Here is a 22,899-nt window from a genome sequence, read left to right on the forward strand (position 1 = left end):
TCTTTGGCCTGAATGCCAAGTGTCACGTCTGGAGGAATCCCTATGGTGACTCATGGTGGTGGCAGCATCAATCTGTGGGGATGTTTTTCAGCGGCAGGGTCTGGGAGACTAGTCAGGATCAAGGCATAGATGAACGGAGCCAAGTACAGAGAGATCCTTGATGAAAACCTGCTTCATAGCGCTCAGGACTTCACACTGGGGCAAATGTTCAGTTTCCAACAGGATAATGACCCTAAACACAAAGCTAAGACAACGCAGGAGTGGTTTCGGGACAAGTTTCTGAATGTCCTTGAGTAGCAGTGCCAGAGCCCTGATCTGAACCCGATCGAACATTTTTGGAGAGACCTGAAAATATTTGTGCAGCAATGCTCCCCATCCAACCTGACAGAGCTTGAGAGGACCTACAGAGAAGAATGGAATAAACTCCTTAAATATAGGTGTGGCAAGCTTGTAGCATCATATCTCAAGAAGACTCAAGGCTGTAATCGCTGCCAAAGGTGCTTCAACAAAGTACTTAGTAAAGGGTCTGAATACTTATGTAAATGTGATTTTTCAGTTTTTTTACTTTTTAGAAATTAGCAAACGTTTAAAACATTTTTTTGCTTTGTTATTATTGGCTATTGTTTGTAGATTGATAAATATGTGTTAATCAATTTTAGAACAAGGTTATAAACTTGACAAAATGTGGAAAAAGTCAAAGGGTCTGAATACTTTCTGAAGGCACTGTATATAACATTCTATTGGTTGCAAGAATTTTGTATAATAATTGAAATTGAAAACCTCTATGTTTTGAATCACGGCGTCATTTTGTGCATCAGTTCATAAACCATGTGCCATAGAATCGGTACATCGAAAATCTCTTCCCAAATATTTTGCAATCTGGATGGCACAGCTGTCAATGTTTTGCTGCATAAATGAAACTGGTATGCATTGTTATTTATCACAATTTTCTTTAACCAATTTTGGTCTTTAATGCAAGGCCAACAGACAAGTTCCTTACCTTTATCCCCCTTCCACTTGCCTCTTCCACTTTACAGTAATGCTGCAATTAGGTGGTTGTCATTTTGGATAGCATTTTGGATAGCAGACATTTCCATATAAACTCAGCAAAAAAAGAAATGTCCCTTTTTCAGGACCCTGTCTTTCAAAGATCATTCGTAAAAATCCAAATAACTTCACAGATCTTCATTTGAAAAGGTTTAAACACTGTTTCCCGTGCTTGTTCAATGAACCATAAACAATTAATGAACATGCACCTGTGGAATGGTCGTTAAGACACTAACACCTTACAGACGGTAAACAAATAAGGTCACAGTTATGAAAACTTAGGACACTAAAGAGGCCTTTCTACTGACTCTGAAAAACACCAAAAGAAAGATGCCCAGGGTCCCTGCTCATCTGCGTGAACGTGCCTTAGGCATGCTGCAAGGAGGCATGGGGACTGCAGATGTGGCCAGGGCAATAAATTGCAATGTCTGTACTGTGAGACGCCTAAGACAGCCCTACAGGGAGACAGGACGGACAGCTGATCGTCCTTGCAGTGGCAGATCACATGTAACAACACCTGCACAGGATCGGTACATCCGAACATCACACCTGCGGGACAGGTACAGGATGGCAACAACAACTTCCCGAGTTACACCAGGAATGCACAATCCCTCCATCAGTGCTTAGACTGTCCAAAATAGCTGGACTGAGGGCTTGTAGGCCTGTTGTAAGGCAGGTCCTCACCAGACATCACCGGCAACAACATCGCCTATGGTCACAAACCCACCGTCGCTGGACCAGACAGGACTGGCAAAAAGTGCTCTTCACTGACAAGTCACAGTTTTGTCTCACCAGGGGTGATGGTCGGATTTGCGTTTATCGTTGAAGGAATGAGCATTACACTGAGGCCTGTACTCTGGAGCGGGATCGATTTGGAGGTGGAGGGTCCTTCATGGTCTGGGGCAGTGTGTCACAGCATCATCGGACTGAGCTTGTTGTCATTGCAGGCAATCTCAACACTGTGCATTACAGGGAAGACATCCTCCTCCCTCATGTTGTACCCTTCCTGCAGGCTCATCCTGACATGATCCTCCAGCATGACAATGCCACCAGCCATACTACTCGTTTTATGCGTGATTTCCTGCAAGACAGAAATGTCAGTGTTCTGCCATGGCCAGTGAAGAGCCCGGGTCTCAATTCCATTGAACATGTCTGGGACCTGTTGGATCGGAGGGTGAGGGCTAGGGCCATTCCCCCCAGAAATGTCCGGGACTTGCAGGTGCCTTGGTGGAATAATGGGGTGACATCTCACAGCAAGAACTGGCAAATCTGGTGCAGTCCATGAGGAGGAGATGCACTGCAGTACTTCATGCAGTTGGTGGCCACACCAGATACTGACTGTTACTTTTGTATATTTTGATCCCCCATTTGTTCAGGGACACATTATTCAACTTCTGTTTGTCACATGTCTGTGGAACTTGTTCAGTTTATGTCTCAGTTGTTGAATCTTGTTATGTTCATACAAATATTTACACATGTTAAGTTTGCTGAAAAGAAATGCAGTTGACCATGAGAGGACACTTCTTTGTTTGCTGAGTGTGTGAAATAACCTCACCAGTCCTATTTATGATATTATTTACAAAGAGTAGTACCATTAAAAAAATATATATAATACTTCTAATGGTTTTATATCAATTAGTATATTTGAGTTTAACCATAATATTTGTTGTAATATTTTTTCTGTCTTTTCTGGTGGATTAAACTGAAATTGCAACCAACTTTATATGGCTTATTTTAAAAATAGTGATATTTTGGAGATCATTTCATTTTCAAATAACTGAAAGTGAGAGGTTGGTAAATGAATAAAGGGAAAATTACATTCTTGACCATGGGTGAGCCATTCTTGCCTATCTGCTAGAGAACTAGTTTGGATTTAAGTATTGTTTTTGTATGACTGGAGGCTTTAGTGAGAGGTCTTGATGTTACAAATAAAATGGAATATCTTTTGCTCATATAATTTAAAAAACAAGTTGTTAGTTGCAGGTCCATAAGCAAATTGGTAAACTGGGATATGACTAAAGAGTTAATAAGGGTGATTTTTCTACAAATAGACAGGTATTTTCCTTTCCATGATGGCAAGATATTGTCTCGTTTTGCTAACTTTCTATTAAAATGTATTGTAGTGAGATCATTTCTTTCTTTTGGGATATGAATACGTTGATGGCCACTTCACCGTCAGACCATTTTATTGGTAAACTACACGGTAATGTAAAATAAAAATAAAAAATTGTGATCCAGTACGTAATATAGTACACTAATCATAATTTGGTTGTAATCCAGAGAGGTCTACAAAATGATCTAGATCCTCTGAGGCTGTGGAGGGATCAAAACTGTGGATTTAATAGAAAACATGAATCATCAGCGTACAATGACACCTTTGTTTATAAACCCTGTATTTCTAACCCCTTGATATTATTGTTGAATCTGATGTTAATAGGTAACATTTCAATGGCCATAATAATATGTCGATTGAAAAGCTGTAATGTCTTGAGTCAATAAGTATTCAAGCCCTTTGTTTTGGCAAGCCTAAATAATTTCAGGTCTACAAATGTGCTTAACAAGTCACATAAATAAGTTGCATGGACTCACTCTGTGTGCAATAATAGTCGCATGGACTCACTCTGTGTGCAATAATAGTGTTTAACATGATTTTTTGAATAACTACCACAACTATGTACCCCAACACATACAATTATCTGTAAGTTCCCTTAGTCGAGCAGTGAATCTCAAACATATATTCAACCACAAAGACCAGGAAGGTTTTTTAATGGCTCTCAAAGAAGGGCACCTATTGGTAGATGGGTATCTATTTGAGCATGGTGAAGTTATTAATTACACTTTGGATGGTGTGTAAATACACCCAGTCACTACAAAGATACAGGTGTCCTTCCTAACTCCGTTGCCGGAGAGGAAGGAAACCGCTAATGAATTTCACTATGAGGCCAATAGTGACTTTACAACAAATAGTTGAATGGCTGTGATAGGAGAAAACTGAAGATGGATCAACAACATTGTGGTTACTCTACAATACTAATCTATTGACAAAGAGAAAAAATGGAAGCCTGTACAGAATACAAATATTCCAAAACATGCATCTTGTTTGCAACAAGGCACTAAAGTAAAATTGCAAGAAACCTGGCAGAGCAATTAACTAATTGTCTTGAATACAAAGTGTTATGTTTGGGACAAATCCAATACAACACATTACGAAGTACCACTCTCCATATTTTCAAGCATAGTGGTGGCTGCATCATGTTATTGGTATGCTTGTAATCGTAGGGGAGTTTTTCAGGATAAAAAATAAACGGAATGGAGCTCAGCACAGGCAAAATCCTAGAGGAGAACTTGGTTCAAATCCATTTTTATTTTTAATTTAACCTTTATTTGACTAGGCAAGAACAAATACTTATTTACAATGACGGCCTACCCCGGCCAAACCCTAACCCGGATGATGCTGGGACAATTGTGCGCCACCCTTTGGGACTCCCAATCACAGCTGGTTATGATACAGCCTGGAATCGAACCAGGGTCTGTAGTGACGCCTCTGAGATGCAGTGCCTTAGACCGTTGCACCACTCAGGAGCCCACGAATGTTCCTGAGTGGCCGAGTTACAGTTTTGATTTAAATCTACTTGAAAATCAATGGGAAGACCTGAAAATGGCAATGACCAACAACCAATTTGACAGAGCTTGAAGAATTTTTGAAAATAATAATGGGCCAATGTTGCACAATGCAGGTGTGGGAAGCTCTTACAGACTTACCCAGAAAGAATCACCGCTGTAGTTGTTGCTTCTAGTATTGACTCAGGGTTGTGATGAATACTTATATAAATGAGCTATTTCTTTCATTTTCAATACATTTCTAAAACTATGTTTTGACTTTGTCATTATGTGTCATTTATTTTGAATTCAGGTTGTAACACAACAAAATGTGGAATAAGCCATGGGGTATGAATACTTTCTGAAGGCTCTGTATGTAACTTCAACACTGTAAAAAATAATTATAGCCCAGTGTGACCTGGTTAGTTACAATGTATCCTGTTTCCCCTGTAAACCTAAAGGCTGCAGAGGACCCCAGCTCAACCGACTGCTCCATCTTTACATTCAGTGGTCTGTGCTGTGTCTGTTTGTGAGGAAGACACACCCATCTGTACTAAAGAACATCCACAGGAGGCCACCTCACTGCCGTCTTGCCAGGTAGTCACTGCATCTGTACCTGTCAAGGTAACTACTACTTTCCTTCCTGTTACGGAGGTGACAGCAACACTCACCCAGGTGACATTTACATTGTCCTCTGCCCAGGAGACGTCGGCACCATTACCTGTCCAGTTAGTCTGTACTCTAGATCTACCACCTGTGGACATAGTGTCAGTACTGGCGCAGGAGGTGTCAACACCGTCCCTGTCAACACCGTCACCTGCCCCAGTGACGTCCACAACATCACAGACAAAGACAGTCACTACCACGGCACTACCGCTGACCCAGGTGGCTTCCTCTACACCTCCTGCCCAGGTGGCTCCCATACAGACGACTCTATCTGAGGTAATATTCTGCTGAAAACCCTCTGGCTGCTGAATATACTGCAAACATAGAAATGGGAATTCCAGATATCTGAAATATGTCTAATTTTCCTTTCTACACAGCGATCGTTATTCAAGTACTTAACAGTAATTTATGTTTGGTTACTTAAATTATGGAATCCTTTCTTCTTCTTTTTTTAGAACCTAAACGGTGACAGCTATAACCTAGGTCTAGACGTCTATCCTCAAGGTCTAGACGGGAGGCCGATCATCGCAGCCCCTGTTTTCACAAAGGTAACCTACTAATATCATCCATACTATTAATAATTAGAAGATACAGTATATACAATGTCAACTTCACCATCAATCAACAAATATGATATTATCATACATATAGTGGCCTTCAGAAATCATTCATAACCCTTGACTTATTCCACATTTTGTTGTGTTAGAGCCTGAATTCAAAATTCATTAAATATATGTATTTTCTTACTCATCTACACACAATACCCGACGGCTACAAAATGAAAACATGTTTTCAGACATTTACTTTGTAGCAGCACCTTTGGCAGTGATTACAGCTGTGAGTCTTTCTGGGTAAGTCTCTATGAGATTTCCACACCTGGATTGTACAATATTTGCATATAATATTTGTTTTCAAAAAATCGAATCAAATTTTACTGGTCACATACACATATTTAGATGATGTAATTTGCGAGTGTAGCTAAATGCTTGTGTTCCTAGCTTCAACAGTACAGTAGTATCTAACCATTCACAACAATACACACAAATCTATAAGTAAAATAATGGAATTAAGATATATATATATAAGTATTAGATCGAGCATTGTCGGAGTGGCATTGACTAAAATACAGTAGAATAGAATACAGTATATACATATGGGATGAGTAAAGCAGTACATAAACATTATTTAAACATTATTAAAGTGACTAGTGCTCCATTATTAAAGTGGCCAGTGATTATTATAGTAACCGTGTGGAAGCCGGCACGTGATGGCTATTTAACAGCCTGATCGCCTTGAGATAGAAGCTGTTTTTCAGTCTCTCAGTCCCAGCTTTGATGCACTTGTACTGACCTCGCATTCTGGATGATAAAGGGGTGAACAGGCCATGGCTCGGGTGGTCGTTGTCTTTGATGATCTTTTTGGCCTTCCTGTGACATCGGGTGCTATAGGTGTCCTGGAGGGCAGGTAGTTTGCCCCCGGTGATGCATTGGGCAGACCGCACCTCCCTCTGGAGACCCCTGTGGTTGCGGGCGGTGCAGTTGTCATACCAGTTGGTGATACAGCCCGACAAGTTTGTGAGGGTTTTAGTGGCCAAGCCAAATTTCTTCAGCCTCCTGAGGTTGAAGAGGCGCTATTGCGCCTTCTTCACCACACTGTCTGTGTGGGTGGACCATTTCAGATCGTCAGTGATGTGTACAGCGAGGAACTTGAAGCTTTCCACCTTCTCCACTTCTGTCCCGTTGATGTGGATATGGGAGTGCTCCCTCTGCTGTTTCCCGAAGTCGACAATCAACTCCTTTGTTTTGTTGACGTTGAGTGAGAGGTTATTTTCCTGGCACCACACTCCCAGAGCCCTCACCTTCTCCCTGTAGACTGTCTCGTCATTGTTGGTAATCAGGCCTACTACTGTTGTGTCATCTGCAAACATGATGATTGAGTTGGAGACGTGGCCACGCAGTCATGGGTGAACAGGGAGTACAAGAGGGGGCTGAGCATGCACCCTTGTGGGGCCTCTGTGTTGAGGATCAGCGAAGTGGAGGTGTTGGACAGGACGGGACCCAGGGCCTCGAGCTTAATAATGAGCTTGGAGGGTAATATGGTGTTGAATGCTGAGCTATAGTCAGTGAACAGCTTCTACATAGGTATTCCTCTTGTCCAGATGAGATAGGGCAGTGTGCAATGCGATGGCGATTGCATCGTCTGTGGATCTATTGGGGCGGTAAGCAAACGGTAAGCAAATTGAAGTGGGTCTAGGGTGCCAGGTAAGTTAGAGGTGACATGATCCTGAACTAGCCTCTCAAAGCACTTCATGGAGGACAGAAGTGAGAGCTACGAGGCGATAGTCATTTAGTTCAGTTACCTTTGCTTTCTTTGGTACAGGAACAATGGTGGACATCTTGAAGCAAGTGGGGACAGCAGACTGGAATAGGGAGAGATTGAATATGTCCGTAAACACTCCAGCCAGCTGGTCTGCGCATGCTCTGAGGACACGGCCAGGGATGCCTTCTGGGCTGGCAGCCTTGCGAGGGGTAACATGCTTCAATTACTTACTCACGTCGGCCACAGAAAAAAGCTCTTCAAGCTTTGCCAAATTGGTTGTTGATCATTGCCAGACAACAATTTTCAGGTCTTGCCATAGATTTAAGTCAGCCACTCTGGAACGGTCACTATCTTCTTGGTAAGCAACTCAAATGTAGATTTGGCCTTGTGTTTTAGGTTATCGTCCTGCTGAAAGGTGAATTCATCTCCAAGAGTCTGGTGGAAAACAGACTGAACTAGGTTTTCCTCTAGGATTTTCCCTGTGCTTAACTCCATTACATTTCTTTTTTATCCTGAAAAACTCCAGAGTCCTTAACGATTACAATAACGTGATGCAGCCACCACGATGCTTCAAAATATAGAGAGTGGTATTCAGTAATGTGTTGTATTGGATTTGCCGCAAACATAACACTTTGTATTCAGGACAAAAAGTGAATGGTTTCCTACATTTTTTGAAATATTACTTTAGTGCCTTGTTGAGAACAGAACATAGCTAGGTAGTCTTTCAAAAAGTATTGCACACAGAGTGAATCCATGCAACTTATTATCTGATTTGTTAAGCAAATTTTTCCTCCTGAACATATTTAGGATTGCCATAACAAAGGAGTTGAATACTTATTGATTTGATAAATTTCAGCTTTTCAATTTGTATTAATTTGTAAAAAAAAAAAATATATAATTCTACTTTAACATTATGGGGTATTGTGTATTAGGCCAGTGACCAAAAATCTCAATTGAATCCTTTTTAAATTCAGGCTGTAACACAACAAAATGTGGAAAACGTCAAAGGGTGTGAATATTTTCTGAAGGCGCTGTAGTATATTTTAAAGGTTATGTACTTAAGAAATTGTACGTTTTGTGTGTGTGATGATGAACCGGATGGATGCCCACTCTACTTGGCCCGTCAGAGTCTGCAGGACCTTTTGGCGTCGGAGAGCCAGCTGGTGGTGCTAGAGTGTCGTGTTAAAGGGGTGCCCTCCCCCAAGGTGGACTGGTACAGAGAAGGAACCATCATAGAGGATTCCCCTGACTTCAGGATCCTGCAGAAGAGTAAGTCCAACTCCTTTACTCCTTTACTATGTTTCAGAATAATGTACATTCATCTTATGATATTTTCTGTGATGTACAACAATTGTCAATAGTACATTTCCACTGATATGGAGCCATCTTTGAAATGATTCAACGTAAGCATTCTGAAAACTGAAAGTATCTCAAATAAACTTTTAAAGAATCTAAAAAAAAAACAGAGTGTAAGTTTTTTTAGGAGGCAATATGAGTAGCTCTATGATTTTAAACAATTATATATATATTAGCATTTTCTTATTTTTTTAGAGCCTCGATCCATGGCTGAATCAGGTACGTAATTATGCAAAGGAGAGACTGTCATGGTACAATTCATATAATTGTTCAATCTTAAGATGGAGCATATTTCTGCATGTATCAAAGTATTTGGTGTGGTGTGTTACTGACTAGTCAATTATATTCGCAATATACCAGCATTAGATACAGTACTATATTTTGAAAACACGACTGGTGCTTCCCTCAGAAAGTCAACATCCTACTGTAGCCCAAGTGACATTTTCCATGAAACAGTGTACACCATTTATCTTCCAAGATGTTTACAGTATCTGGCTGGGGCTGTAGCTACTGTAACTCCTCTGAGTAACAGCCAGTTTGCTTCGCCTCCTAAAACTCAACCTTATAAGGAAGCTTACAACCTGTGTCTGTTGAACTAACATGGTCACAGAGCCTTTCAGAGTGTCTGAAACACAGGGAAGCACTCGGGATTGGAAACATGTAGCTGCTGTGCCATTGGAAAAACTGCTCACTCACAGCATATCACAGGCAGCTGCTAGAAACTTAATTGGGGAGTACGGGCTCATAGTAATGGCTGGAATGGAATAAATGGAATGGTATCCAACACATCAAACACATGGTTTCCAGTGTTTGATTCCATTCCATTGACTCCATTCCAGCCATTATTATGAGTCTTCCTCCCCTCAGCAGCCTCCTGTGCAGCATATGCATTATATGAATGCATATTAGTTCTCTGTGACTTAGACAGCATATTGAGTAATAGCTATAAATATAAATTCAGACATATTTTACAATGTAGAGGCTTGCTGCCTGTTTCTTTTTCACTGTGCATACTGTATACGTAAGGACAGGTTAGCTACATGGTACAGCTGCAATGCTGTTCTAGTAACTTCTCTGCCCTTTAATCTATGGGTCATGTTGCCTGAACTTCAACAGTGACATTCAGCTGGTGCTCCCCTCATCTCCTTCATTTTTGTATTCCCTTTAGAGGAAATATGCACTTTGGTTATTGCTGAGGTCTTCCCTGAAGATTCTGGAACATTCACTTGCACTGCAAGCAACAAATATGGAACTGTATCCAGTATTGCTGCACTAAGGGTGAAAGGTAACGTCACTGGCTTGCAAACAAGGTTTAGACTTGACAGTTCTATGAGTAAGATTGTATTTGGAGACTATGTTTACAGTTTCTAGTGAAAATCGAATCACCCTTGAACAGTTTGCATCTAAAAAGGGATGACATTTTCCCATTGATTTCCTATGAATAAAATGTTCACTGATCAACACAACCTACTCCACATTTTCCAAGTGAATGAAAAAGTATAGAAAAAACAACAACATAGAAGTCTTGTTTTTGAAGATCTTCACACCACTTGCCTTGGCACGTCTAAATAAGTTAAGGAGCAAATATTTTCAGACAAAATCCCACAACAATCCATCAGTTTGACATAGTTGTGGTTTTAATAGTGCTGAGCATTAACCGGATCGTTGGTTATTTTGACCGATGTTGGTTCAATGAATTGAATTCCATTTTGTTCAGGTTTTCTTCTGTGAGCTCACTGCACACATTGAGCAGTTTCTCGAGAGATAGATCACATCAAATCAAAGTTTATTTGCCACGTTCGCCGAATACAACAGGTATTATAGTGAAATGCTTACTTACAGGCCCTAACTAACAGTGCAATTTATTAAGTAAAAAATAGGTATTAGGTGAACAATAGATAAGTAAAGAAATAAAAAACAACAGTGAAAAGACAGTGAAAAATAACAGTAGCGAGGCTATATACAGTACTGAGGCTATAACAGTAGCGAGGCTACATACAGGCACCGGTTAGTCGGGCTAATTGAGGTCATAAATACATGTAGGTATGGTTAAAGTGATTATGCATATATGATAAACAGAGGGTAGCAGCAGTGTAAAATAAGGGTTTGGGGGGACACAATGCAAATAGTCCAGGTAGCCATTTGATTACCTGTTCATGAGTCTTATGGCTTGGGGGTAAAAACTGTTGAGAAGCCTTTTGGTCCTAGACTTGGCGCTCCGGTACTGCTTGCCATGCGGTAGTAGACAGAACAGTCTATGACTAGGGTGGCTGGGATCTTTAACAATTTTCAGGGCCTCCTGGATGACAGGCAACTTAGCCCCAGTGATGTACTGGCCCGTACGCACTACCCTCTGTAGTGCCTTGCGGTCGGAGGCTGAGCAGTTGCCGTACCAGGCAGTGATGCAACCAGTCAGGATGCTCTCGATGTAGCAGCTGTCTACATCTTTTTAGTTTCCTGAGGGGGAATAGGCTTTGTCGTGCCCTCTTCAAGACTGTCTTGGTGTGTTTGGACCATTCTAGTTTGTTGGTGATGTGGACATCAAGTAACTTGAAGCTCTCAACTTGCTCCACTACAGCCCCAACGATGAGAATGAGGGCGTGCTCAACTTGCTCCACTACAGCCCCAACGATGAGAATGGGGGCGTGCAGACCACTGTTGTGTGGTCTGCAAACTTAATGATGGTGTTGGAGTCGTGCCCGGCCACACAGTTGTGGGTGAACAGAGAGTACAGGAGGGGACTGAGCACGCACCCCGAGAGGCTCCAGTGTTGAGGATCAGCGTGGCAGATGTGTTGCTACCAACCCTCACCACCTGGGGGCGGCCCGTCAAGAAGTCCAGGATCCAGTTACAGAGGGAGGTGTTAGTCTCAGGATCCTTAGCTTAGTGATGAGTTTTGAGGGTATTATGGTGTTGAACGCTGAGCTGTAGTCAATGAACAGAATTCTCATGTAGGTTTTCCTTTTGTCCAGGTGGGAAAGGGCAGTGGGGAGTGCAATCGAGATTGCATCATCTGTGGATCTGTTGGGCGGTATGCCAATTGGAGTGGATCTAGGGTTTCTGGGATAATGGTGTTGATGTGAGCCATTACCAGCCTTTCAAAGCACTTCATGGCTATGGACCTGAGTGCCATGGGTCTGTAGTCATTTAGGCAGGGTTGCCTTAGTGTTCTTGGGCACAGGGACTATGGCGGTCTGGTTGAAACATGTTGGTATTACAGACTCAATCAGGGACATGTTGAAAATGTCAGTGAAGACACCTGCCAGTTCGTCAGCACATACCCAGAGCACACATCCTGGTAATCCGTCTGACCCCTCGGCCTTGTGAATGTTGACCTGTTTAAAGGTCTTACTCACATTGGCTACAGAGAGCGTGATCCCACAGTTGTCCGGAACAGCTGATGCTCTCATGCATGCCTCAGTGTTGCTTGCCTCGAAGCGAGCATATAAGTGATTTAGCTCGTCTGGTAGGCTTGTGTCACTGGGCAGCTCGCGGCTGTGCTTCCCTTTGTAGACTGTAATAGTTTTCAAGCCCTACCACATAAGACGAGCATCAGAGCCAGGGTAGTATGATTCAATCTTAGCCCTGTATTGGCGCAATGTCTCTTTGATGGTTCATCGGAGGGCATAGCCAGATTTCTTTCCGGGTTAGAGTCCCGCACCTTGAAAGCGGCAGCTCTCTCCTTTAGCTCAGTGCGGATGTTGCCTGTAATCCATGTCTTCTGGTTGGGGTATGTACGCACAGTCACTGTGGGGACGATGTCCTCGATGCACTTATTGATAAAGCCATTGACTGATGTGGTGTACTCCTCAATGTAATCAGAAGAATCCCGGAACATGTTCCAGTCTGTGATAGCAAAACTGTCCTGCTTCATCTGACCACTTTTTTATAGACCGAGTCACTGGTGCTTCCTTCTTTAATTTTTGCTTGTAAGCAGGAATCAGGAGGATAGAATTGTGGTTAGATTTACCAAATGGAGGGCGAGGGAGAGATTTGTAGATGATCAAACCGAATGTGCGATGTAATAGGGAGTTGTAGTTTACAATAGGCTAATATTATACATAGTTTACAGAAAACGCGGTAATGAACTACAATGACCATATTCCACTGCGGGCCTACTTGTCCGGTCAGTGTGTTTCTTTTACGCCTGCTACAGTAGGTTAGTGTGGGGAAGACAAAGAGAGAAGAGACAGAAGAATGCAAGATTGAGTGGGATAGAGAGCAGTTGCTTCGCGAGGTATCTCTACCTGAAAATGCATGATCTAATTGATTGATAGTTGGTATTCAGCGGTCATAAAAGTATAGTTTACTTTCAAGAACTACTAAAATGGTGATATTGTCAGACAGCATAGGTAGCAGCTCTAAAGAAACGAGATGATGACTTGGAATGTAATAATAAAGCCATTAAATAAAACAAATGTAATGTACACAACAACTGAAATATTTTATTCAAGTAAAGTAATGTGAATAAATGATTTTCAATAAGTGAAAGCAGTAATAGGAAGTGAATACCATCACCAAACATTTATTAATTGTTTTATTCTATGTTACAGCATTGAACCCACATAGGCATTTAAATGTAAAAAAAAAAAAATTGTAACCGAAATCAATAACCATGATTTTTTTTTTTTATAGTAGAACCGAAACTGAACTGACCTTAAAAATCACTAATTGCTCAGCACTTGGTTTGAATGATTTGAGAACAAATTCCAATGTCTCCGTAAGGTCCTTCAATTGGGTTCTGAATGTCAAACAATGATTCAACCTCAGAGCCACCAATGAGATTTAAAAGCATGTCTGGGATACATTTTTAGACAGGCATAGATCAGGGGAGGTTAAGAAATTATTTGAAGATACTGAATATCCCTTTGAGTGTAGTCAAGTATGGTAAGTCATCTGTGGATGGTGTATCATATCACCCAGACACTGCAAAGGTCTGGCCATGGAAACTGGAAAATGGAAACTGCTCAGGGACACCACTATCAGGTTTAGGATTATTTTAAAACAGACACATCATTAATTTGCTGAGCTGAGAGAAAACTGTGCAAGGATCAACAACATTGCATTCACTCCACATACCTGTATGAAAAAGTGAAAATCCACTCCAAATGATCAATTCTGTTTGCAACAAGAACGTTAAGTAATACTGCAAGACAACATGGGAAAGAAATAACGTTTTTGGCCTAAATGAAAAACTTCAGGTTTGGGTCAAAAAACAATACAACACATTACAGAGTGAAACCCTCAGTACTTTAAAGTTTTGTGGTGGCAGCATCATATTATGGGTGTGCTTGTCACTGGCAGGGACTAGGGGAGTTTGTCAGGATCAAAATAAATAGAAAGGAGCAAAACCCAGTTGAAAAGTAAGAGGAAGACCTGCCTCAGTCTTCTGAAAACCTAACCTAACCCTGGAAAATAGTTTTATTTTTCAGCTGAATAATTAAAATATCTAAGATATGCAGGAATGGCTTGTTAAATAGGTGTTAAAGTGTTCCTGAGTGGTCTCGTCTTAGTCCTGGGTCCTGACTAAATCTGCTTGAAAATCAGAGACAAGGTTTCAATATTGCTGTCCATCAATGATTCCCAACTAAATTTACTGAGCTTCAGCAATTTTGACAAAAACAATGGATAAATGTTGCCCTAAGTTTTGGTAGAATCTTACTCAAAATAATTCACAGGTGTAATTGCTGCCAAAGATGCTTCCACCAAGTATTAACTCTGGGTTGTGAAGACATACATAATCATGAAAACGTCATTTAAATATATATACAGGTATATGTTTTTTTTATGTTCTATAATTTTTTGTTCACTTTGAAAATGTGGAGTAGGTTATGTAGATCAGTAGGAGTTCATTTCAAGGCAGCAAAATGGGAAAACTGTGCAAGGCGTGTGTAGACTTTCACTAGGTACTGTACTTATCCTTCTCTCTGTACCTCATTAGGCAATGATAACACCAACAACAACCACGTGAAAACTCCACACAAGTCCACACAAGTCCCAGAGCCCTCTTCATTAGATCTCACTCCTCCCAGTCTAAAGCCTCAAGCTGAGGTTCCTGTGACCAACAGCATCAAGCCTCACTCCAACACCATCCGCCTGGATCCGCTCAGTTCCAGCACGTTACGACTGGACCCTCTGAGCACCAGTACCCTCCGTCTAGATCCTCTGAGCTCCAGCATGCTGCGCCAGGACCCTGTCAGCATCAGCATGCCCAGTCTGGACCCACTAATCCTGGGCAGCAGCCCCAGGATAGGCACCCGTAGCTCCAGCACATCTAGTCTGGATCCACTCTACCTGAGCACTCCTCACTCAGATCTGTCTACTAGCTCCAGCAGGGAACTTCCTGAGCCCAAGACTGACCATGAAGACTCCAGAGCCTTCTCAGTGTTATCAGGCCCTGCCGTTGGTCTGAGTCCTAAGGTGGAAGGGACTCCTTTCCATAAACCTGAGCCCCCTCCCCCTGTAAACCTCCCTGATCCCCCCACCTCCTCTTGCCTCAAGCCTGGGGTTCTGGTGAGCCACAACGGGCCCAGGTCCAGCTCCAGGGTAGGCCTCCGTGTGCACTTTAAACTGCCTGAGAATGAGACAGACAACGAGAGTGAAACATCCGATAGCCATTCATATGAAGATATGTCACAGTTGGCCAATAAGGAACCACCTCCAGTCCTGGCCAAGCCCAAACTGTGAGTATTCTAATTAGAGGTTCACAGCAAAGCTTAGATTCATTTTTTTGCTTGACATTGTCAAATAACTCAAGCATAGATTGGTGACTTTTTTCTAATTTGTCATACAGAAACTGGAGGCCATGAGTAACTTGTTCAGCAAGAATAGCACCTATTGTCTATAGGTGGTGCTGTAATAAGCAGTCTTGCTTAAAACCTCATTATCCGAGTTATTGATAAATCAGAAAGTCAGATTGTTCATGCCCATTTCAATCCTTTCTAAATCCACTTCACAATGCCCTATCAACTTGAAACGTTTTAGGGTCATGATGAACCATGATGTACCATTTTAAAGGTGCAATATGCAGAAATCGCTCCATTTCCTGGTTGCTAAAATTCTAATAGTTCCCCTAATTTAAGTTTACCAAACAAGTGTAGAGAATCATTGTACCATCTAAACCAATTTGAAATATCTTTCTAATAACCAAAAATATTGTATTTTCAGCTGTTTGAAGCTGGTGTACAAACCCAAAAGTAAAAGATGCAGAAACAAAACCTAAGAAGGGAAGCATAGCAATAGTGCACATAGAACAGATCTACCACTTCCTAGACTTGCGGTCAATGAGAATGACAGATCTAAAACACACATTTCTATGTGAATTTGGTTGGTTTGCCCAAAACATTACATATTGCAGCTTTAAGTTTGCCATTGATATCTTAAAAATAAGGAAACTATTAACAATTCACTTTTTTGACACTAATGCTTCAAGCAATCGTAAAAAAAACTTATTCTCATGGACTAAAAGTCTTATCCGATCAAAATGTGGTCTTTGAGCTCATCACAATAGTCCTTAAAGAGTGAGAAAAGAATGTTGATGCATTCAAACATGGTCACACTATACGCTAATATGCTAAAACATCTGTTTTGGGGAGATGCTGTGTTATCACATGCAGAATTGCCTTTTGTAGAATATCTGGAGGCATTAATATCTGTTTTGTGATTGGTTGAGGCTTCTAGGTTGCGTAACGTCCCTCCGAGCCCTTACCAAAACACAAAACATGGCGGACAGTTTCTCTCGCCTCGGATCTTAAACCAGTAGTGACCACTAACTACAATGACAGTAAACCTCAAATTAAAAGGTTCATCTAACATACCTCGCCCCAATAATATTGTCACCAAGGAAAGCTTTTTAGCTAGTTACAGTGTTTGAGTAATCTCAGTCGTTTTCTTGAAAACTGCTCAGCTAGGTATCGGAATGCTAATTTGCAACGCTAGCTAACTAACGCGTTAGATTTCATACTTGAGCAAATAACTATTGTTCAAGAGGATTTTGTCTCATGCACGTTAATGTCACGTTTATATTATGCAGACAAACAATGTGAAATATTGTGATTAGTATATCTGTATGATCACTTATTGTTGCCACTATTATATGGTCTGAACTTAGTGAAGATGGATCTATTATTCGGTGAAATTAGAAACTGGAAGTCCTCCAACTTGCGCAGTCAGCGTATTTCAGCTGTGAAAGTGTATTGAAGTATTTTGGAAAGCTAATGTGGGGTGTACCTACTGAGATTTAAATCAACATGGTAATTCTTTCACTGATTGCACATAAAGGAAGATAGTTCCTACATAATAGAGTGCTTGATTTGTTATCCAGCTGATCTTGTGTCCTTTCTGTCATCCGATGAACCCCATGCATTGCTGCTCGCAGCTATATTTCTCAAGTATTCTTCAATGTATTTTGTATAACTTAATTTAAGACAAATCCTAATTTAAGACTAGTCCCAAGACTCAGAGTGACAGCCTCACATGATATGGTGACAACTGTTAAATATCTAGTCAGACAACAAACTATTAGTTTTAACACAATTTATTCCCTAAATTTGCACCGACAGTTGATTTTATGATGAAAACACTTTATTCTGAAAGTAATTCTAAAAAGTGTTTGGTTTCAGGGTGTATTTTTGCGTTTACGGTCCTTGTTTTGAAGTAAAGCAAGCAGCTTGAGTTGTGTGGGCTGTATTTAGAACAGCTAACATTAGGGAGCTCGAGAGGAGACCCTCCCACCTCTATCTGACCTGCTCAGTTTTCATTTGTCTACTGAATACATATCTGTGCTTAACTATGTGGAGATTACAACTACAAAAAACTGAGGATGGTCATTTCTTAATGTAAGTGCAATGTTATGCTTTTTGTGCATGCTAGAAATCTTTGCACACGGGCATTGTGTTTGTCATTTTTTTTGTCGGGAAGAAAAAAGTACGTCTGCCTCTAAGGTGAAGTGTTTTGCATAGTGTTAATAATTGTTATTGATTCAGTTATTGATAAGTTATCGTCTCCTTTTCACTTTATGTTATCAAAGTGACTGATATTGAATGTGAAACGAATGCTAGGATAATGTTGCAATGAAAGCTTTTCTTATACCAATCATGATACAGCACATTACTGACATTTCCAGTTGCAGAGTGTGTTTAGAGTCTGGATGCTCCTATACCTTAAAAGGGCAGACTATTTCCCCAACCAGCCCCTGAAAGGCACATTGTGGTCATTACTTTTTAGGGAACTGTGTTTAGAGTATTTGTAGTTATTTGGTGACGAACACATTAAGACTTTTGAACAAACAAAATATGATTTTTATTATAGCCTGGTCTCAGGTCTGTTTATACTTTCCTGGCAACTTCTGTGGTTTGGCGTGAAAATGACCATAGGAGCTGGCAAGACAGCACAAACCGATCTGGGACCAGGCTAGTTTTATTATACACTGAGTATACCAAACATTAGGAACACCTTCCAAATATTGAGTTGCACCCCCCTTTTGCCCTCAGAACAACCTCATTTCGTCTGAGCATGGACTCTACAAGGTGTCGAAAGCGTTCCATAGGGATGCTGGCCCATGTTGACTCCAATGCTTCCCACAGTTGTGTCAAGCCACAGTTGTGTCAAGTTGGCCGGATGTCCTTTGGGTGGTGGATCATTCTTGATACACATGCGAAACGGTTAAGTGTTAAAAATGCAGCATCGCTGCAGTTCTTGACACAAACCGCCTGGCACCTGTCTTTCCCATTCACCCTCTGAATGGCACACATACACAATCCATTTCTCAAATGGTCTCAAGGCTTAAAAATCCTTCTTTATCCTGTCTCCTCCCCTTCATCTGCACTGATTGAAGTGGATTTAACCAGTGACATTAATAAGGGATCATAGCTTTCACCTGGATTCACCTGGTCCGTCTATGTTATGGAAAGAAAAAAGTTGTGTATACTCAGTATGTAAAGTGTTAATGTTCTTAACATGTTCTTAACATCTTCCATCTCTGTTTTCTCAGAGACCCTGTCCAGCTGCAGCTTCTACACAACCAGGTGCTTATGGAGCAGCAGCAGACTGACACTGAGCCAACCGGAGCCACCCAGAGTCAACCGGAGGCATCTGCCTGGCCAGCCCGGAAGCAACCCGAGCCCCAGCCCCAGCTCCAGCACCAGCAAAGCCTACCCCGTTCATCTACCCCCATGCCCCTGCAGTCCACCCACCCCGCACCCATACTGACCATAGCCCCAACACCCTTACTCAACTTCACCCCTGTGACAACACTGAACACTACCCCTGCAACCCAGCTAAACACTAGTGCCCCTGCACCCCTGCTTAACATTGCCTCTGCACCACTACTGAACCCATACGCAACCCAATCTTATTTTCTTTCTTCTTCTTCACCCCTGCTAAACACAAGCCCTGTACCACCAATAAACACTACCTCTGCACTACTACTGAACACAGCCCCTCCTGCACCCATTATGGGTACCCTGCCATCCCCTCCTCAACTGAAGACAGCTTCATCTTGTATGAGCTCCCCTCCATCTGCCCCTCTGCCGAGTACTGTTCCTGCACCCCACCTGCATACCAGCCCTGCATCCCCACCCTATATGACCCTGCAAAACACCACCCATTCTTCCCAGCTGAACTTAGCCCCCTTATCCCTGCCTAAATCTATTCATGTACCCCAGTTTAACACACCTCTCATACCTCATCTGAATACAGCCCCCACAGCATCTCTCAGCTCCATCCCTGCAGCTTTCAACAGGGCCCCTACAACCATGCAGAACACCTCCCCCTCCCCCCTTCTCAGAACAACTCATGCCTCCCTCCTCAATCTGGCTCCCATTTCGCAGAGCTTCAACTATGCTAGACCAAAAGAGTTTATCACTGCCCAGACTCCCCTCTCTCCAGTCAGGAGTCCCTCCCCTACAGAGTCCCCAGTTCCGTTGCTCCACGAGCTGGCTGCCGAGCTCAACTCCTCCAACCCCAACCTGTTCTCTCCACAACCCAGAGTCTTCCCCACCAGAGTCCTCAAGTCACCCACTAGCCCCCCTTCCTTCATGTCCTCCCCCACCTCCCCCACCCTTTTGCCTGCTGCCTACCTCAACTCTGTGTTCACCCTGCCACAGCAGTCACCCCCACAGGCAGCATCCCCGACCTCCAGCACCTCCACCCCCAGCCCCATCCAGAACCATGTGGCCTTCCTCAGCTCTGTCCTGCCCTCTCTACACACCACACAAGCCACCAACTCGATGGGCCTGCCCAGGAGTGCCCATGGGTAAGACCCTATGATTCCTGAATTCCCGGGAAACATTCCCAACGTTCCCAGGTTTTTCTATAAATCCTTGTTGGAGGATTCCTGGAACTGGAAGGGAATAAGCAGGGGTGGAATCCTTCAACTCGGAATCCTGCAACCGGGATTTTGGAAAACTCTGGGAACTTTGGACCTCTTACCTTACACTACAATTCATCATGTTACAGTTTTACATATTGTAAAATACATTTTTGCTAATACATTTGTTTTGATCCACAGGCCACCTCAAGGCATGCAGAAGAAGTTGCCTACAAGCACTCGTCCCATGTCAGATGTTGACATTCGTAGCAGCCAACAAACCCTCCTCCAGGATATGGAGAAAAAGCTTAGGTTCAATGAAGATTTTATGCGTGGTCATGTACAACAGGTATCAGATATATCCCTTCAATTGTACTGTTATTCTCTAAGGCATAGACCTTCCATTATGGGGCGGCTAGTAGCCTAGTGGTTAGAGCTTTGGACTAGTAAACGAAAGGTTGCAAGATCGAATCCCCCGAGCTGACAAGGTCAAAATCTGTCGTTCTGCCCCTGAACAAGGCAGTTTAACCCACTGTTCCTAGGCCGTCATTGAAAAATAAGAATTTGATCTTAACTGACTTGCCTCGTTAAATAAAGGTAAAATAAATAGATTGACTGAATATGCAACCTAATGAACGAGTACTTGATTGAGGTAGTAATGTGTCTTGGAGTGGAACCAACAAAGGAACAGAGTGATCTCAAATAAATAAAGTATTATTCTTCTACAAATTCTTTTCAACCCAACACATTCCTGCATGGCGCATTCTCACTTTCTTCCCATTTGCTGTTCTGACATTCGTATTACAGTTCTATTTTGTTCTCCTTTTACATCGCAAGTGGAGCAAAGTGATACAATGTGAAACGATATGGAAGCAATTAGAAAATGCATTCATCTAAACCGAGAGATCAGCAGTGCATCAGCAATCATTCCTTTTCCAATCATTCCTTTTCCATATTCATTCATCAAGTACGTCTACCATATAACAACATGCCGATCATTTCAATCACAAATGAGTGGTAGTAACGTGTGTGTCCATTAGTGTGTTTGTGTTCATCAATCATCCCTATCTTCTCATAGAAGCAGACTACTTATGAGGGGAAAACAGCGAGCAGACCCCTCGGACCAAACATTCCTGCCACTGTCTTTAACTATGACGAGGTACAGCGAACATCTCTCCCTCCCAAACATTCCTTTGCTCAGAACGTTTAGTCACACATTACATTAAGTTGCTCTTAAACCTGTGCAGAAAGACTGTATTTTACACCAGTGACAACATTAGATTAACATGTTGTTGCAGTGCATTTGGAAAGTATTCTTGACCCCTTGACCTTTTCCAAATTCTGTGACGTTACAGCCTTATTCTAAAATGTATTAAATGGTTTTTTTCCCCTCATCAATCTACACACAATACTCCATAATGTCAATGCAAAAATATTTTTTTTAGAAATGTTTGCAAATGTATTAAAATCAAAAATGGAAATATCTCGTTTACCTAAGTAGTCAGACCCTTTATTCAGTACCTTTGGCAGCGATTACAGCATTGATTATTCTTGGGAATAACAATACAAGCTTGGCACACCTGTATTTGGGGAGTTTCTTCTATTCTTCTTTGCAGATCCTCTCAAGCTCGGTCAGGTTGAATGAGGGGCGTCGCTGCACAGCTATTTTCAAGTCTCCAGTGATGTTTGATCGGGTTCAAGTCCGGGCTCTGCCTGTGCCACCCAAGGGCATTCAGAGACGTGTCCCGAAGCCACTCCTGCATTGTCTTGACTGTGTGCTTAGGGTCGTTGTCCTGTTGGAAGGTGAACCTTCGCCCCAGTCCGAGGTCCTGAACGCTCTGGAGCAGGTTTTCATCAAGTATCTGATCTCTCTCTGTACTTTGCTCCATTCATCTACTCTCCCAGGCCTTCCCGCTGAAAAACATCCCCACAGCACGATGCGGCCACCACCATATTTTGCAACTCCAAGCGGGCTGTCATGTGCTTTTTACTGAGGAGTGGCTTTCGTCTTGCCACTCTACCATAAAGGCCTGATTGGTGGAGTGCTGCAGAGATGGTTGTCCTTCTGGAAGGTTCTCCCATCTCCACAGCGGAACTTTGGAGCTCTGTCAGAGTGACCATCAGGTTCTTGGTCACCTCCCTGACCTAGGCCCTTGTACCCCGATTGCTCAGTTTGACCGGGCGGCCAGCTCTAGGAAGAGTCTTGGTGGTTCCAAACTTCTTCTATTCAAGAATGATGAAGGCCACTGTATTCTTGGGGACCTTAAACGCTGCAGAGATTTTTTGGTACCCTTCCCCAGATCTGTCCCTCGACACAATCCTGTCTCAGACCTCTACGGACAATTCCTTCGACCTCATGGCTTGGTTTTGAATTTACCACAGATGGACGCCAATCAAATTGTAGAAACATCTCAAGGATAATCAATGGAAACAGGACGCACCTGAGCTCAATTTCGAGTCTCATAGCAAACGGTCTGAATATGTATGTAAATAAGGTATTTCTGGTTTATTTTTAATACTATTCTGCCCTTTAGCTAAATGCTTGAATCGAACTTACAAACAAATATTTTCCAAGGCTGAAGCTTGACAAGAAATAACTACAT

General features: G+C 42.2%; 1 protein-coding gene across 2 annotated transcripts in view; it reads left to right on the forward strand.

Annotated features, from left to right (window-relative positions):
• The window catches only part of mypn (myopalladin), a 50,480-nt gene that overhangs the window by 20,366 nt on the left and 7,215 nt on the right, over positions 1-22,899 (forward strand). The window contains exons 5-14 of one of the 2 annotated variants that reach the window (XM_064932093.1): positions 5,109-5,379; positions 5,434-5,589; positions 5,769-5,861; positions 8,760-8,901; positions 9,184-9,207; positions 10,157-10,273; positions 14,930-15,671; positions 18,980-20,242; positions 20,498-20,645; positions 21,375-21,455. In XM_064932093.1, the coding sequence (XP_064788165.1) occupies positions 5,109-5,379; positions 5,434-5,589; positions 5,769-5,861; positions 8,760-8,901; positions 9,184-9,207; positions 10,157-10,273; positions 14,930-15,671; positions 18,980-20,242; positions 20,498-20,645; positions 21,375-21,455 (3,037 nt within the window). Of the gene's footprint in view, positions 1-5,108; positions 5,380-5,433; positions 5,590-5,768; positions 5,862-8,759; positions 8,902-9,183; positions 9,208-10,156; positions 10,274-14,929; positions 15,672-17,719; positions 17,826-18,979; positions 20,243-20,497; positions 20,646-21,374; positions 21,456-22,899 lie in introns of those variants that run through there. The other variant, XM_064932092.1, reaches the window with a different exon arrangement.

The sequence above is a fragment of the Oncorhynchus masou genome, chromosome 23, assembly GCF_036934945.1.
Source record: "Oncorhynchus masou masou isolate Uvic2021 chromosome 23, UVic_Omas_1.1, whole genome shotgun sequence".
Classification (NCBI taxonomy): domain Eukaryota; kingdom Metazoa; phylum Chordata; class Actinopteri; order Salmoniformes; family Salmonidae; genus Oncorhynchus; species Oncorhynchus masou.